Source organism: Cherax quadricarinatus, chromosome 3 (assembly GCF_038502225.1).
Source record: "Cherax quadricarinatus isolate ZL_2023a chromosome 3, ASM3850222v1, whole genome shotgun sequence".
Classification (NCBI taxonomy): Eukaryota; Metazoa; Arthropoda; class Malacostraca; order Decapoda; family Parastacidae; genus Cherax; species Cherax quadricarinatus.
The window spans coordinates 408,608-427,893 of NC_091294.1; the positions used below are offsets into that span (position 1 = coordinate 408,608).

General features: G+C 43.2%; 1 protein-coding gene across 2 annotated transcripts in view; it reads left to right on the top strand.

Annotated features, from left to right (window-relative positions):
• The first annotated feature begins 361 nt into the window (after window positions 1-361).
• The window catches only part of LOC128684095 (bicaudal D-related protein homolog), a 651,241-nt gene continuing 632,316 nt past the window's right edge, over window positions 362-19,286 (top strand). For both annotated transcript variants that reach the window (XM_070089940.1, XM_070089947.1), the window contains exon 1: window positions 362-1,595. In XM_070089940.1, coding sequence (XP_069946041.1) covers window positions 1,236-1,595 — 360 coding nt within the window. In that variant the 5' untranslated portion in view covers window positions 362-1,235. The remainder of the gene's footprint in view (window positions 1,596-19,286) is intronic.

The following is a 19,286-nucleotide window of genomic DNA, read 5'->3' on the forward strand; positions in this document are numbered from 1 at the left end:
GATGAAAATTGTAAGTCCCGCTGATGCAGACTGCAAGACTCGTTTTGTTCACCTTCCCTCAGTGACTGGGGAAGTAACCTCCTCACCTGGCTGGCGTGTGAGCCTCAGTAGTCAAGGACTCTCTCAACTGGATCTATTTTTCCAGGAGTTACGATTATGATCTTCCAGCTAAATAATTATAGGCAATATGTTCGTACAAGTGACTGTATGTCCTTGCAAATAATGAAAATGTTATAAGCAATTATAATACAATCTTCTAGGAGGAGAGGTGCTGCTTGGCTAAATAAAACACTTGGCATCTGGCGGGAGGTGGTCCATGAAACAGGTGAGAAACTCAATGGCATGTTCAGTGTGTGTTGTAAGTCTATGTGAGGAGGGTGTGCGCTCGCGCCGGCTGGAAATATACGTTAAGGAGATAATATTATTTCCAACTGTTGATTGTATACACCTAGGAAGACAGAGTACAAGATATTGCAACCTCAGATAGCCACAAGTAACGGCTGTAGTATAGAATTTTCGTCACGAGAACCTAGCAAAAAAAAAGTTTTGAGTTTAAATTATATAAAAGATGAAGTACGAGAGGTATGTGGAGACGAGTGTATGGAAGGACTCGTGACCACAGGCACAGGTAAACTAGGTTGACCCACACAAGCAGTGATACACACACGTGCAGTGATACACAAACATGCAGTCATGGTCTGCCTTCCCTCATGAAGGCTCCTGAACGCGCGCCAATACTGATGACGCAAGACCTGCTGCTGCAGCACAATATAAAGGCTCTACATTAAGCCTACAGGTACATGCTAGGCAGGTCATACACCCACCCTGGTGACCTGGTATTGGGTTGATGTAAGACCAGGCTCGACCTGCCTGTGACCTGGTACTTTATATGGTGAAGGGATACAGAGGAAAATATTAACTATATTTCCGCATGCGAAATATAAATTCTTTACTAGTGGTTAAAACACATAACTTGTAATTGCTTACGGAACACAGTAAATATAGTTTATGTGAAGTGCTAAACCCGTGTGGATCAGTCAACGTAAAGGAGCGAAGGCTCGATCCTCCTACCTAACTGTAGTCACCTAACATAGAGAATAGTTACGATACGTGTGTATTCTTGTGAGTAGAACCTGAAGGTGTTGGCAGTACAGTCAGTGTTGCAGTACAGTCAGTGTTGGCAGTACAGTCAGTGTTGGCAGTACAGTCAGTGTTGGCAGTAAGGGGTATGATGTATGGGCGTGATGCCAGTGAGCTACCACAGGCGTGACGGCGGTGGCGGTGCTGGTGAGCTTGACCTCTTGCAACGGTCAACAACACTGCCAGTCAACAACGGGTGGGGAGACACCCAGGGGGACGGGATGCCGGGGGACGCCAAGTATGAACTCGAGGACTACGTGTATGAAATGGAGTGCCGAGCTGGAGAACTGGCCCGCTCCCAGGAGGCCGAGGCTGAGGATATACACTCACGCCTGGCCCAGAAGGAACGGGACCTCATCCTTGCCGCAGAGCTAGGTAAAGCTCTCCTCGACAGGAACGAACTGCTGGTGCAGCAGAACGAGCGTCTAGCAGAGGACTACAGTCACAAACTAGAGGTGAGTCTTCTTATTCTATCTTAGACAATCTGAACGTTTCTTGTAACTGCGAAATTCTACTTTATTTTGAGTTAGACCGAGTTAGATTAAGTTATATAAACCTATTATCATTTATTATTATTATTATTATTCAGTCATTGCTCTTGGGGAATAAGGAATGGGAGGTAGTTGGGTTTGATACAAGAAAGTGAAAGGTAGCTCCAGTTCTCAGTATCAAGAGCCCTTCACCGGCCTCAAGCCACAAAAACAATAAAAATATTTAATATAATCAATTTAAAAATAATTCACTGAACTTTTGGAAAAACTTTGCGTTTAAATCTGCACGAATATCACAAGTGGCACGTGAATGGGTTGCCTACTTACAGACGTGGTTGTATGTGCCCTAGTGGCGTGCCAGTGAAGGGCTGAAGTGTTCTAATATCAAATTGGCTGTTAATTGAGTCTTCAGGGAAAATCAGCTGACGTGGGTCGAGAACATAAGATGACCCTATGAGCATTTAATTAAGAACATTTTAAACCGCTTTGTTGCTTTAATAGTTGTATCTTTGACAGCTTATGAGGTACCAGGAAATTCTCTTTCCCAGTACATTTTAATTTGCCGTAGCTCCTAAACCTACAGTGATTGTTTGATATATATCCTCATCTCATTGAAGTCTCCCAACTCAGGCTAACAGATTTCATTACTTCATGCATACAACCCACATCCACTCATGTATTTATCTAACCTATTTTTAAAACTACACAACGTTTTAGCCTGAATAACTGTACTCGGGAGTTTGTTCCACTCATCCCCAACTCTATTACCAAACCAGTGCTTTCCTATATCCTTCCTGAATTTGAATTTTTCCAACCTGTATAATACAATTCGGTACACCAGCAGCGTTTGGCTGCTGGTGTACCGAATTGTATTGAGTAAAAAAAAAAGTTTATTCTGTTTTGCCTCAGTTATGGTCTCTGGTATTCAAGCATTGCTTAACAACGTTACAACAAGAGAAAGGGGTAAAAGCCTCGCCTTGTGTACATCCGATGATTCATGAAGGAGCAAACTTTGTGGGACTCATACAACCTCGTGTTAAACCACCACCAGTCACCATGCCTATGATAATGTAGAGGCCATTACCACCTATTCTTCCACCATTTTCTGACAACAAACTGAAGTTCAAGTTTACCTTATACTTTGTGTTTCTTGAGCAATACCAATGAAGAGTATTAGTTAATAATAAAAAAGGTATAATGAGGCTATGTGCTATGTAAATTTATCTCTTGCTGCAGACTGTAAACTTTGATCAGTATATCCTGCTGCAGAATACATGATCTTTGATCACTATATCTAGTAGCAAAGTGTTTGTTTTTTGCTAAATATATGAAATTATAAGCTATGTTGTCTTTAATATATCCTATTAAAAATATTGTGTTTTTATCAATATACTTTTTTTGCAAACATTGTAAGAGGAAGAGCGTGCCTGATAACTTCATTGTTATTGTGTTATGGGGTGATAAACTCCGCTTAGTTTACCCGTTGTGCATCAACTGTTCATTGGGAAAGTTTTATTAAGAGTTGTCTGGTATTCACTGGTTAACAATTCTTGCACGTTAATTCATCATTGTGCATCGTGCAATATGTTGACAATAGTGAGTTTTCACATGTTGTCACGACACTTTCACCCACATCAGTTTCCACAGAAATTTCCACATTCCTGTACTGTATATACCTTGCTGTCTCACTCGTGCTGTGATAGTGATACGAGAGCTCTTGCACGTTTTGACTTGCTGACACCTTCCTTATTTAGTTTGGTAAATAAAGAGTCTGAGTTGGTAACTTTCACTTGGGATGGGGGGGTCATCCATATAGGAAAAAAGGAAGATACAAAAAAATGTAATATATGTATTGTCTGCGATTATCATTGTTGCTTTCATGACAAAGGTAAATAAAGAGAGAACATGATAGATTAAGAAAGAAGAGCTGAACAAAACACATGATAGATACACGGAGGGTATGTGAGTCAAAAGGAGGAAACTTGTTGACTGACTAACCAGAAGCCTTGAGCAAACTCGGGATCTGTGGGATGAATCATGTAGCTTCGCAGAGTCAGAAGGGAGACAACGTCTACAAGTTTGCGACCTTCCTGCTCGCGGAACTGACGGAGATGTTTTACAAAGATAGTTTAAAGAAACTGAATCTAACTACCTGAAAAAGAAAACGTCTGTGGAAGACATGATTACGACGTGTAAATTAGAAGGATGGCTAGGGAGAATACGTGATCACAATTCGAAATGCAAGGACTAGGGGTAAGGAATGATACCTGGAAGCAAGAAATACAACTGAGATGTAAGGAGGCTCCTTAGTCTTAGTATGAAAGCGGAATGAGGAAATGGTTTAGGGAAACTTCTATACACAGGCTCTAGAACAGGTATGACAAGGCCTGAAAGAACAGGAATCGGAAAGAAATATCAGTCAAACTGTTACTTAGGTGGGGAGGGGAGTTCTAAGTCACACTACGGACACAAATCGATAAGAACATGTGCTTATAAAAATGCTGATATAATATACACAGTGGGAAACAAGGCAAGCAAAAATTTGTGTATGCAATAATTTCGCAAAAATCATTCTGATCTTAACGAAAAAATATATATATTTTTGTGTTTATTTATTATTAAATTATTGTAAACTTATCTAAAATATATTTAGTTGGATTAGGCCAAATTAAATTGCGCTTGTTATATATATATATATATATATATATATATATATATATATATATATATATATATATATATATATATATATATATATATATGTATGTATCAATAACAACACTGCGACTAGCCGAGGATTCGAACACATGTATATATGCTAAGTAGTAGGTTGGTAGACAGCGATCACCCAGGGAGGTACTACCTTTAATTGGTTTACATGTGCGTAGGATTGCTGGTGAATTTTTTCTGTCTCATAAACATGCAAGATTTCCGATACGTCTTGCTACTTCTACTTACACTTACGTCACATCACACATGCATGCACAAGCATATATATGCACACCCCTCTGGGTTTTTTATTTTCTTACTAGTTCTTGTTCTTGTTTATTTCTGCTTATCTCCATGGGGAAGTGGAACAGAATTCTTCCTCCATAAGCCATGCGTGTCGTAAGAGGCGATTAAAATGTCAGGAGCAAAAGGCTAGTAACCTCTTCTGTATATACGTATTACTAAATTTTAAAGAAGAAACTTTCGTTTTTTCTTTTGGTTACCCTGCCTGGGTGGGATACGGCCGGTTTGTTGAAATATATATATATATATATATATATATATATATATATATATATATATATATATATATATATATATATATATATATATATATATATATATATATATATATATACACGTCGGCCGTTTCCCACCGAGGCAGGGTGACCCAAAAAGCAAGAAGAAATTTCCATCGTCGTTCAACACTTTCATCATTCATATATAATTACTGATAGTTTAGATGTCCCTCCAAACAGCCAGTATCCCAAACTCCACCTTTAAAGTGCAGCCACTGTACGTACTTCCCACCTTCAGGAGTCAAGTTCGGCTAACAGGTTTCCCAGAATCCCTTCACAAAATATTACCCTGCTCACACATGCTCATGCCCGCTTGCTGGAAGTACATGCCCAATGCATACAGAATCTCCTTCACCCCTCTAGCTTTTACCTAAGACGACTCCTACCCCGCCTTCCTTCTAAAAATTTATACGCTTTCCAAGTCATTCTACTTTGTTCCACCCTTTCTAAATGACAAACCACCTCAATAACCCCTCCTCAGCCCTCTGACTAATACTTTTAGTAACTCCATACCTCTTCCTAATCTCTATACTACGAATTCTCTGCATAATATATACATCACACATTACCTTTAGACACGACATCTCCACTGCTTCCAGCCTCCTCCTCGCTGCAGCATTTACAACCCATGCTTCACACCTATGTAAGTGTTAGTACAGCTATACTCTCGTACATTCCCTTTTTTGCCTCCATGGATAATGATTTTTGTCTCAGCAGATACCTCAAAGCATCACTCACTTTTTTTCTTTCATCAGTTCTGTAGTTAACCTCATCCTTCATAACCCATCTGCTGTCAAGTCAATGGGCTTATGAAGGATGAGGTTACGCCATAGAATTTATATATATATGTATATATATATATATATATATATATATGTATGTGTGTGTATATATATATATATGTATATATATATATATATATATATATATATTATTATGTATGTGTATATATATATATATATATATTATGTATTTATATATACATATACATATGTGTGTGTGTGTGTGTGTGTAAGTGTGTGTGTGTGTGTGTGTGTTGTGCCGAATAGGTAAAATTGGTCAGTTAGCGAGAACTTATTTAAAATTAATCCCTTTCTAAAATTTTCTCGTATGCGTTTAAAGATATATTTTTTTCATTTATGTTAATGTAAAAATTAATAATTTTGTCCCAAAAGAACCTTAGGTAAGTTTTCTAACCTTATTATAACAAGTGCAATTTAAATTAGCCTTATCCAACTAAATATATTTTAGATAAGTTTTCAGTAATTTAATAATAAACAAACACAACGAAATATATTTCTTTTCGTTAGGTTCAGAATGATTTTTGCGACATTATTGCATACACAAATTTTCACTTGCTATTTAAGCCAAAATCGCAAGTTTTACCTATTCGGCACGATATATATATATATATATATATATATATGTCGTGCCGAATATGTAAAACTGGTCAATTAGCAAGAACTCATTTAAAATTAAGTCCTTTCTGAAATTTTCTCTTATACGTTTAAAGATATATTTTTTTTCATAAATGTTAATATGAAAAATTATAATTTTGCACCAAAAGAATCTTAGAAAACTTACCTAACCTTATTGCAACAAGAACAATTTAGTTTAGCCTAACGCAACTAAATATATTTTAAATACGTTTACAATAATTTAGTACTAAACAAACACAATCAAATATATTTTTTTCGTTAGGTTCAGAATGATTTTGGCGAAATTATTGCATACACAAATTTTCACTTGTCCTATATGGCAAGATGAGCGTTGCTATTTAAGCCAAGATCGCAAGTTCTGCCTATTCGGCACGACATATATATATATATATATATATATATATATATATATATATATATATATATATATATATATATATATATATATATATATGAGGCATCTAGTCACTAAAGTGTATTTACTCACTTCAGATGAAGACACAAAGGAAGCTTTGCATCTGCTTCATAAATCGTTAAATGTGTTTCGTCTTCCATGCAGATGAGAAGGAATTGTGTTCATATTTTGATTAAAATTTCTTGTTATTTGAAATTTCTGTATTATTGATTTATTTTTTGAGAACTGGAAATTAACAATTTGAAACTTTTTGATGACTCAGAATATGGTGGATTAACCTATTATGTATTCTTAGTCGAGTGCGACAAATAAACATGACCATCACAAACACAGTGGTTGAGGACGATCTACTACCAGTGTCTTTGTTTCCACTTGTTGGCTTTTGTCATTGTCTACCTACAAACAAATATTGACAAGAGCTCTATCCAACGTGACAGTTGTAGTGTACATTATAATGACTCTCACCATCCACAAGTTCAACTTAGTCGAAACCCCTGATATTTCCAGTACTACATTAACAGAATTAAAAATATTTATATAAAGTTTGAAGACTTGTTTGGTTTGAAAAAATAGGTCGGCGAGGCTGCAGTATCAAAAGAATTCATTGTTGGTTGTTTAAAGTAGTAACTCGGTATGTAAGTGCTGTGTGTGTGTGTGTGTGTGTGTGTGTGTGTGTGTGTGTACTCACCTAGTTGTACTCACCTAGTTGAGGTTGCGGGGGTCGAGTCCGAGCTCCTGGCCCCGCCTCTTCACTGATCGCTACTAGGTCACTCTCCCCGAGCCGTGAGCTTTATCATACCTCTGCTTAAAGCTATGTATGGATCCTGCCTCCACTACATCGCTTCCCAAACTATTCCACTTACTGACTACTCTGTGGCTGAAGAAATACTTCCTAACATCCCTGTGATTCATCTGTGTCTTTAGCTTCCAACTGTGTCCCCTTGTTGCTGTGTCCAAACTCTGGAACATCCTGTCTTTGTCCACCTTGTCAATTCCCCTCAGTATTTTGTATGTCGTTATCATGTCCCCCCTATCTCTCCTGTCCTCCAGTGTCGTCAGGTTGATTTCCCTTAACCTCTCCTCGTAGGACATACCTCTTAGCTCTGGGACTAGTCTTGTTGCAAACCTTTGCACTTTCTCTAGTTTCTTTACGTGCTTGGCTAGGTGTGGGTTCCAAACTGGTGCCGCATACTCCAATATGGGCCTAACGTATACGGTGTACAGGGTCCTGAACGATTCCTTATTAAGATGTCGGAATGCTGTTCTGAGGTTTGCTAGGCGCCCATATGCTGCAGCAGTTATTTGGTTGATGTGCGCTTCAGGAGATGTGCCTGGTGTTATACTCACCCCAAGATCTTTTTCCTTGAGTGAGGTTTGTAGTCTCTGACCCCCTAGACTGTACTCCGTCTGCGGCCTTCTTTGCCCTTCCCCAATCTTCATGACTTTGCACTTGGTGGGATTGAACTCCAGGAGCCAATTGCTGGACCAGGTCTGCAGCCTGTCCAGATCCCTTTGTAGTTCTGCCTGGTCTTCGATCGAGTGTATTCTTCTCATCAACTTCACGTCATCTGCAAACAGGGACACCTCAGAGTCTATTCCTTCCGTCATGTCGTTCACAAATACCAGAAACAGCACTGGTCCTAGGACTGACCCCTGCGGGACCCCGCTGGTCACAGGTGCCCACTCTGACACCTCGCCACGTACCATGACTCGCTGCTGTCTTCCTGACAAGTATTCCCTGATCCATTGTAGTGCCTTCCCTGTTATCCCTGCTTGGTCCTCCAGTTTTTGCACCAATCTCTTGTGGGGAACTGTGTCAAACGCCTTCTTGCAGTCCAATGTGTGTGTGTGTGTGTGTGTGTGTGTGTGTGTGTGTGTGTACTCACCAAATCGTGGTTGCCAGGGGTCGAGTCTCAGCTCTTGGCCCCGCCTCTCAGCTGACTGCTACTGGATTCACTCTCCTGGGTGCATGAGCACTGTCATCTTATTCTTAAAGTTATGCATGGATTCTGCCTCTTACCACTTCACTATCTAGGTTGTTCCACTTCCTGACCACTCTGAGGCTAAACCCCTCAAGGAAGGTTCCTTGATGTTGGTGAGGGGCTCTTGATTATAATAATAATCTGAGGCTAAACAACTACTTCCTAACAACCCTGTGATATATTTTTGCAATTAACTTCAAACTGTGACTTCATGTACCTGAGACCCGCCTCTCACTCTCCCTATATATCTGTCAGTTCCTTTCAGTATTTTGAACGTCGTAATTATATAACTTCTGTTCCTCTGGTCATTAGGTTTAGCTCCTGTAGCCTTTGCTCATAGGCCATACTTCTCCTCTCAGGGACTAGTCTCGTTGTAAACCTTCGCACTCTTTTTCCACCGTCTTTACATACATTATTAGGAGTGGTACTGTACTGGTGATGCATACTCTAAGATGGGCCTGAAATATACTGTGTATTAGGTCGTGAATTCCTCCTTGTTGAGGTTCCTGAAAGCTGTCCTTCAGTTTGCCAGTCTCGCGTTTGCTGCAGCGGTTATTCGGTTATGTGCCTCAGGCGAAATGCTTGGGACTCTGTATGTGTCTGCGTGTAAATATACTTATCTAAATGTGATTGCGGGGGTCGAGTTCTAGCTCCTGGCCCCCAACTCTGGACTTTCCATTTGCTAGATTCACTCCATCCTAGCCTTGTGTGTGTGTTACATCAGTTCCAGGTTACCATAATATATTGTTCCCTGGATATATACCATAACAGTTAACACCCGGTAACTAGTTTTTTGTTTTTACTTCTAGCGGAAGGGGGGAGGGGGAGGGGGTAGGGGTAGGGGGGAGGCAGAGGTACAAGGAAACTTTCCAGACTTTTCACGGGGCCTAAAAATGGAAACCAGGACCTGTCCTGTGAGACAAACTCTTGCCCACTAAGTGATAAAGTAACCGTATCATTACCACTACATTATTACCGTTTTTAGTAAAATTTTACTAATGTTCATAATGACTTCACAATATTATTTAATCATTTGTATTTTATTTATGATTACATATGCATTCCATTTATTTATGTCAAAAGTTTATTTAGCGCATTAAATGTTTCTTTTTCGTTTTTCAAGTGAATACATTTCTGGTGGTCATTGTGGCAGTGCTTGTGTGAGCACAGAACTGAAGACTAATGCAACTAAATACTTCAAGTTTTTATCTGACGGAGCTGCAAAAATGTGCACTGTTTGAAGCTTCCCGTTGACCAGAGTTGAACAACCTGCACCCCGCCCACTTATTACACAGCCTATCCTGCCGCCTACGCCCACAACCCCCCCTTCCCCTCTCTGTGATCTCAACCACATTATTTAACACCCGTTCCTCCGCCCACAATTTGTCTGGTTGAAGCCGTCCACACACCCGACCACCCACTCTAACACTGAGCACACTGCTTCCATCCCACCCACCATTTACACTTTCACACTCTCAACCCACCACACACTCAAACCAGCACCACCCACACCAAAACTCTCCACTCACCGCACACACCCAAACCCGCACCACCCACACCACAACACTCCACTCCTCACATGCACTCAAACCAGCACCACCCACACCACAACACTCCACTCCTCACATGCACTCAAACCAGCACCACCCACACCACAACACTCCACTCCTCACATGCACTCAAACCAGCACCACCCACACCACAACACTCCACTCCTCACATGCACTCAAACCAGCACCACCCACATCACAACACTCCACTCATCACATGCGCTCAAACCAGCACCACCCACATCACAACACTCCACTCATCACATGCACTCAAACCAGCACCACCCACACAATAAAACTTCACATACACAAAAACACACACACACACACACACACACACACACACACACACACACACACACGCCGTCGGTGCTAGTCACGTGAAACAATAGTGTGACCAGTGAAAGAAATACAGTGAATAGGGTACATTATTAACGAGAAGAAATTGAGGTGGATCTACGCCAGGACGTACATCGAGCTGGATCTACTCCAGGACGTCACATCGACCTGGACAACCTACACTGCTACAACTGCACTACAAGTACTGTATCACCTATGAGTGGTTGTTTGGGTGTGGGGTCCAGGTTCCAATTTAACCGCCAAGCTGAATGTGAATGGTCTAACTCTCATAGCACGATAAAGAATAGGCACTCAAGTATTCAATAAGGTTTAGCAAATGGTAATCCATTGAACAAGGCGATTAACTCACTATAAGCAGGTGATATAGGCAACACTGCAAGGGTGGGAGTCAGGTCAGAAGAGGTTGTGGACACAAGCGACAACTGAGAATCTACATTACACTCCAAGCACAAGCCACCTACCTTTCAGTACATAATAAACCCACACATAATTCCACACACAATTACACACAAAATTACACACACACACACACACACACACACACACACACACACACACACACACACACACACACACACACACACACACACACACACACACACACACACATATCCAGACACACACACACTCCCCCCTCACCACCGACATCTCACTACTTCCCCTGATCCATCCCCTCCCTCGATCACCCTCCCCTCCCCCGTCCACCCCAAACCCTCCCCACCCCTCCCCACTCAGCTCCCAAATAGCCACAGTTCCTCCACTACTTCCCCCCCCACACTCTGACACACACACTACTAACCTAACATACAGAACTACATAGGTTTCCCACTCTGAGGCAATCAGGATAAAACAAAAATGGGTTGCCAGAGAGTAACAAGAAAAACCAAGGGACAGGAGGAGGAAAATGCACAGGAAGATTGGGCAGCAGAGCTCATAAAAAGGGATCATGAATGGGAAAAGAAACTAGAAGAACTTAGCATGAGAATGGAAGAGAGGATAGATATGGAAAGCAGGAAGTGGGAGGTGCATGTCAAAGCAGCAGAAGCTAGGATACAGAGTTTAGAAGAGGAACTGAAAAATCTGAAACAGCCTAAAGAACTAAAGAACATTTTGGGATTGACAACAGAGACTGCTACCTCAGCCACAAATAAGGGGACTGTAGGGAAAGAAGGGGCACAACTGCATGGAGATGCTCTATCAGAGGAGACTGTAGCAAATGAAAGAGCTAAGCTTTATGTGGAGGCCCTAACAGACAACAACAGAGCCCAAGGAAAGCCGAGAAGGGAAAATGACAGGCCACTGAGCCCAAGTACATTAGCCAGTGAAACTGATGAAAGGAAAGCTGCAGTGGAGGAAACCAAATTAAATGAGGGGATACACAGGGATATGCAGTGGGAGAATGAAAGGGTGAGGTCAGTCTTTGTGTATGGGCTCCAGGAAGTCGAAGGGGAAACATATGAAGCAAGAAAACAAGGGGAAAAAAAAGCAATTGAAAGCATCATGAAAGCAATAGGAGAAGACGATATGACCCAGCTGGAAAATTTTCGGAGAATAGGGGGGTTTGTAAAAAAAAGAACCCGGCCAGTGAGAGTGACCTTCAAGGCAGAAGCGACTCGGACCAGGATACTGCAGGAGAAAGCACGATTAAGGGACATGACGGCATACAGGAGGGTGTATCTCGACCGCGACAGAACACAAGAAGAAAGGAAGAAACTGAGAGAGATGGTACAAAGGAGAAAGGAGGAAAGAGAGGGGATGGAGAAGACAGACAGGAGATCCCAGACCCAGGAAGAAGATCTAACACAGCCCCCCTCACAACTTTCTATAGAAGCCTCCCAACCAGGTCAACCCCAGTGCAACCAAACACTCTAAATCAAAACACCCATGCCACATCCAATGCCCCCACCCACTACATTACAAACTTCACCCCCACAGCAACAACCCATAGTTCCTTACCAGGTCTCCCACTTCCCCAACCCCAATATACTTCCCAGACCACAGTCTTAGAAAAGAAGTTGAAGGTGTGGTATACAAATGCAGATGGAATAACAAACAAGTATGAGGAGTTGCACGAAAGAATCAAAGAGACATCCCCAGACATAATAGCACTCACAGAAACAAAACTCACCAGAATAATAACAGATTCAATCTTTCCATCCGGTTATCAAATCTTCAGGAAAGACAGAGGGAGGAGAGGGGGAGGAGGAGTTGCACTGCTCATTAAAAACCAGTGGGGTTTTGAGAAAATGGAAGGAATGGATGGCATGGGCGAAAGGGACTACTTAGTAGGAACAATCCAGTCTGAGGGACATAAGGTGATAATTGCAGTAATGTACAACCCACCACAGAACTGCAGGAGGCCAAGAGAAGAATACGATGAGAGCAACAGAGCAATGATCAACACACTAGCCGAGGTGGCCAGGAGAGCACACATGGGGGGAGCAAAGTTACTAGTTATGGGTGATTTCAATCACAAGGAGATTGACTGGGAAAACCTGGAGCCCCATGGGGGTCCCGAAACATGGAGAGCCAAGATGATGGATGTGGTACTGGAGAACCTCATGCATCAACATGTTAGAGACACTACCAGAGAGAGAGGAGAGGATGAACCAGCAAGGTTGGACCTTGTATTCACCATGAGTAGTTCGGACATCGAGGGTATCATGTATGAAAGGCCCCTGGGAGCTAGTGATCATGTGGTTCTGTGCTTCGACTACATAGTTGAGCTCCAAGTGGAGAGAGTAGCAGGAATAGGCTGGGAAAAACCAAACTACAAAAGGGGGAACTACTCAGGCATGAGGAACTTCCTTCAAGACATTCAGTGGGAGAGGGAACTGACAGGAAAACCAGTACAAGAAATGATGGACTATGTAGCAACAAAATGCAAGGAGGCAGAGGAGAGGTTTGTTCCCAAGGGAAACAGAAATAATGGGAAGAACAGAACGAGTCCTTGGTTCACCCAAAGGTGTAGGGAGGCAAAAACTAGGTGTACTAGAGAATGGAAAAGGTACAGAAGACAGAGAACTCAGGAGAATAGAGAAATCAGCCGAAGAGCCAGAAACGAATATGCACAGATAAGAAGGGAGGCTCAGAGACAATATGAAAATGACATAGCATCAAAAGTAAAGACTGACCCGAAGCTGTTGTACAGCCACATCAGGAGGAAAACAACAGTCAAGGACCAGGTAATCAGACTGAGGAAGGGTGATGGGGAATTCACAAGAAACGACCGAGAGGTATGTCAGGAGCTCAACACAAGATTTAAAGAGGTATTTACAGTGGAAACCAGTAGGACTCTAAGAAATCAGAACAGGGGGGCACACCAGCAAGTGCTGGATGAGGTACATATAACCAAGGAGGAGGTGAAGAAGCTGCTATGCGAACTTGACACCTCAAAGGCGGTGGGACCAGACAACATCTCTCCATGGGTCCTTAAAGAGGGAGCAGAGATATTGTGTGAGCCATTAACAAAGATCTTCAACACATCATTTGAAACTGGGCAACTCCCTGAGGTATGGAAAATGGCAAATGTAGTCCCAATTTTTAAAAAGGGAGACAGACATGAGGCACTAAACTACAGACCTGTATCTCTAACGTGTATAGTATGCAAGGTCATGGAGAAGATCATCAGGAGGAGAGTGGTGGGGCACCTGGAAAGAAACAAGTGTATAATTGACAACCAGCACGGTTTCAGGGAAGGAAAATCCTGTGTCACAAACCTACTAGAGTTTTATGACAAGGTGACAGAAGTAAGACAAGAGAGAGAGGGGTGGATCGACTGCGTATTTTTGGACTGCAAGAAGGCTTTCGACACAGTTCCTCACAAGAGGTTACTGCAAAAGCTAGAGGACCAGGCACACATAACAGGAAAGGCACTGCAATGGATCAGAGAATACCTGACAGGGAGGAAACAACGAGTCATGGTACGCGACGAGGTGTCAGAGTGGGCGCCTGTGACAAGCGGGGTTCCACAGGGGTCAGTCCTAGGACCTGTGCTGTTCTTGGTATACGTGAACGACATAACGGAAGGGATAGACTCAGAAGTGTCCTTGTTTGCAGACGATGTGAAGTTAATGAGAAGAATCGAATCGGACGAGGATCAGGCAGGACTACAAAGAGATCTGGACAGGCTACAAGCCTGGTCCAGCAACTGGCTCCTTGAATTTAACCCTGCCAAATGCAAAGTCATGAAGATTGGGGAAGGGCAAAGAAGACCGCAGACACAATATAGTTTAGATGGCCAAAAACTGCAAACCTCACTAAAGGAAAAAGATCTGGGGGTGAGTATAACACCGAGCATATCTCCTGAGGCGCACATCAATCAGATAACTGCTGCAGCATACGGGCGCCTGGCAAACCTACGGATAGCGTTCCGATACCTCAGTAAGGATTCGTTTAAGACTCTGTACACCATCTACGTCAGGCCCATACTGGAGTATGCAGCACCAGTTTGGAATCCACACCTAGTCAAGCACGTCAAGAAATTAGAGAAAGTGCAAAGGTTTGCAACAAGACTAGTCCCAGAGCTACGGGGATTGTCCTATGAAGAAAGGTTGAGGGAAATCGGCCTGACGACACTGGAGGCCAGGAGGGTCAGGGGAGACATGATAACGACATATAAAATACTGCGCGGAATAGACGAGGTGGACAAAGACGGGATGTTCCAGAGATGGGACACAGACACAAGAGGTCACAATTGGAAGTTGAAGACTCAGATGAATCAAAGGGATGTTAGGAAGTATTTCTTCAGTCATAGAGTAGTCAGGCCGTGGAATAGCCTAGAAAGTGATGTGGTGGAGGCAGGAACCATACATAGTTTTAAGGCGAGGTATGATAGAGCTCATGGGGCAGGGAGAGAGAGGACCTAGTAGCAATCAGCGAAGAGGCGGGGCCAGGAGCTGTGACTCGACCCCTGCAACCACAAATAGGTGAGTACAAATAGGTGAGTACACACACCCTCACACACACCCACACACACACCCTCACACACAAAGACCCAGAGATGGGACACAGCAACAGTGGGACACAGTTGGATGTTGAAGACAATTGAATCACAGGGATGTTAGGAAGTATTTCTTCAGCCACAGAGTAGTCAGGAAGTGGAATAGTTTGGGAAGCGATGTAGTGGAGGCAGAATCCATACATAGCTTTAAGCAGAGGTATGATAAAGCTCACGGTTCAGGGGGAGTGACCTAGTAGCGACCAGTGAAGAGGCGGGGCCAGGAGCTTGGAATCGACCCCTGCAACCTCAACTAGGTGAGTACAACTAGGTGAGTACACACACACACACACGAGATTGGAGAAAGGGATTACAGAGTAGGTGCAGTTCAGTCAGGGGAACACAAGGTAGTCATTGCCCACCACAGAACTGCAGGAGGCCAAGAGAGGAATATGATGAGTGCAACAGAGTAATGGTGGACACACTAGCTGAGGTGGCAAGAAGGGCTCACTCAAGTAGAGCGAAGTTACTGGTCATGGGCGACTTCAATCACAGGGAGATTGATTGGGAAAACCTGGAGCCACATGGGGGTCCCAAAACATGCAGAGCCAAGATGATGGATGTGGTGCTGGCAAATCTCATGCACCAACATGTTAGGGATACTACCAGAGAGAGAGGGGAGGATGAACCAGTAAGACTGGACCTTGTGTTCACCCTGAGTAGCTCAGACATTGAGCACATCACATATGAAAGGCTCCTTGGAGCTAGTGACCACGTAGTTATGAGCTTTGAATACATCGTGGAGCTAAAAGTGGAGAGGGTAACAGGAGTAGAAAGGAAAAAGTTAAACTATAAAAGGGGGGACTACACAGGAATGAGGACCTTCCTGCAGGAGGTTCAGTGGGAACAGGAGTTGGTAGGAAAATCAGTAAACGAAATGATGGACTTTGTAACAAAATGCAAGGAGGCAGAGGAAAGGTTTGTTACCAAGGGAAACAGAAATAATGGGAAGGACAGAACGAGCCGTTGGTTTACCCGAAGGTGCAGGGAGGCAAAAACTAAGTGCTCTAGAGAATGGAAAAAGTACAGAAGGCAAAGGACTCAGGAGAATAAAGAGATTAGTCGACGAGCCAGAAATGAGTATGCACAGATAAGAAGGGAGGCGCAGCGGCAGTATGAAAATGACATAGCATCGAAAGTCAAGTCTGACCCGAAACTACTCTACAGCCACATCAGGAGGAAGACAACAGTCAAGGACCAGGTAATCAGGCTGAGGAAAGAAGGTGGGGAGCTCACAAGAAATGACCAGGAGGTATGTGAGATCAACATGAGATTTCAGGAAGTATTTACAATGGAGGCTGAAGGGACAACGGGGAGACAAAACAGTGGTGTACAGCAACAAGGGATATACCAACAAGTGTTGGATGAATTACACACAGCTGAGGAGGAGGTGGAGAAGCTCCTAAGTGACCTTGATACCTCAAAGGCGGTGGGACCGGACATCTCTCCGTGGGTCCTTAGAGAGGGAGCAGGGACACTACGTGTGCCACTAACCAAAATCTTCAACACTTCCCTTGAAACTGGGCAACTACCTGAAGCATGGAAGAAGGCAAATGTAGTCCCCATCCTTAAGAAGGGAGACAGAAATGAAGAACTAAATTATAGACCAGTGTCACTGACATATTGTATGCAAAGTCTTGGAAAAGATTATCAGGAGGAGAGTGGTGGAGCACCTGGAGTGGAACAAGATTATAAACGACAGCCATCACGGATTCATGGAAGGCAAATCCGGTGTCACAAACCTACTAGAGTTTTACGACAAGGTAACTGAAGTAAGAAATGAGAGGGAGGGGTGAGTTGATTGCATTTTCTTGGACTGCAAGAAGGCCTTCGACACAGTTCCTCACAAGAGGTTAGTACAGAAGCTAGAGGAACAGGCACGTATAACAGGAAGGGCACTGCAATGGATCAGAGAATACCTAACAGGGAGGCAACAGCGAGTCATGGTCCGTGATGAGGTATCACAGTGGGTGCCAGTGACGAGCGGGGTCCCACAGGGGTCAGTCCTGGGACCAGTGCTACTCTTGGTATATGTGAACAACATGACGGAAGGGATAGACTCAGAAGTGTCCCTGTTTGCAGATGACGTGAAGTTAATGAGGAGAATTAAATCAGACGTGGACCAGACAGGTCTACAAAGAGACCTGGACAGGCTGGATGTGTGGTCCAGAAACTGGCTCCTAGAATTTAACCCCACCAAATGCCAAGTCATGAAGATCGGAGGAGGGCAAAGAAGACTGCAGACAGAGTATAGGCTAGGTGGCCAAAGGCTGCAAACCTCACTCAAGGAGAAAGACCTAGGAGTGAGTATAATACCGGGTACATCGCCAGAAGCACACATTAACCAGATAACTGCTGCGGCATATGGGCGCTTGGCAAACCTGAGAATAACGTTCCGGTACCTCAGTAAGGAATCGTTCAAGACTTTATACACTGTGTACGTCAGGCCCATACTGGAGTACGCAGCAGCAGTTTGGAACCCACACCTGGTCAAACACGTCAAGAAATTAGAGAAAGTGCAAAGGTTTGCAACAAGGCTAGTTCCAGAGCTAAGGGAAATGTCCTATGAAGAAAGGTTAAGGGAAATCGGTCTGACAACACTGGAGGACAGGAGGGTCAGGGGAGACATGATAACGACATACAAAATACTGCGTGGAATAGACAAGGTGGACAGAGACAGGATGTTCCAGAGATGGAACACAGAAACAAGGGGTCACAATTGGAAGCTGAATCAAAGGGATGTTAGGAAGTATTTCTTCAGTCACAGAGTAGTTAGGAAGTGGAATAGTCTGGTAAGCGATGTAGTGGAGGCAGGAACTATACATAGTTTTAAGACGAGGTATGATAAAGCTCATGGAGCAGGGGGAGAGAGGACCTAGCAGCGGTCGGTGAAGAGGCGGGGCCAGGAGCTGAGTCTTGACCCCTGCAACCACAATTAGGTGAGTACAATTAGGTGAGTACACACACATACACACACACACACACAAAAGCCAGCACCACCCACACCACAACACTTGTTGAAGTAGACTCACTCAGCATAATGCTACAGACAAGATACAAGCTGCAGGAATAATCCAACAAGTAACTATTAGAGTTCAATCCCAAGGCTATGAGGCTAGGTTCAGAAGATAGGAACCTAGCACAAGAGTACTAACTGAGGGAGGCAGAGTACTATCTGAGAGTGAGACCAGAAGTAGAGTACCACCTGAGAGTGAGACCAGAAGTAGAGTACCATCTGAGAGTGAACAACTGACTGTCACAGAGACAAGGATCTAGAGGTAGGCATCACACCAGACCTCTCTCCTGAGACTCATATAAACAGAATTACATCGACGTCAAATATGACAAATATAAGAACATCAAGACTGAACAAGAGAGCGTTCACCTCACTGAACACTGTGCACGTAAGAACAGTACTGGTGCTCAGTTACGTCACCTCACTGAACACTGTGCACGTAAGAACAGTACTGGTGCTCAGTTACGCCACGTCACTGAACACTGTGCACGTAAGAACAGTACTGGTGCTCAGTTACGTCACCTCACTGAACACTGTGCACGTAAGAACAGTACTGGTGCTCAGTTACGTCACCTCACTGAACACTGTGCACGTAAGAACAGTACTG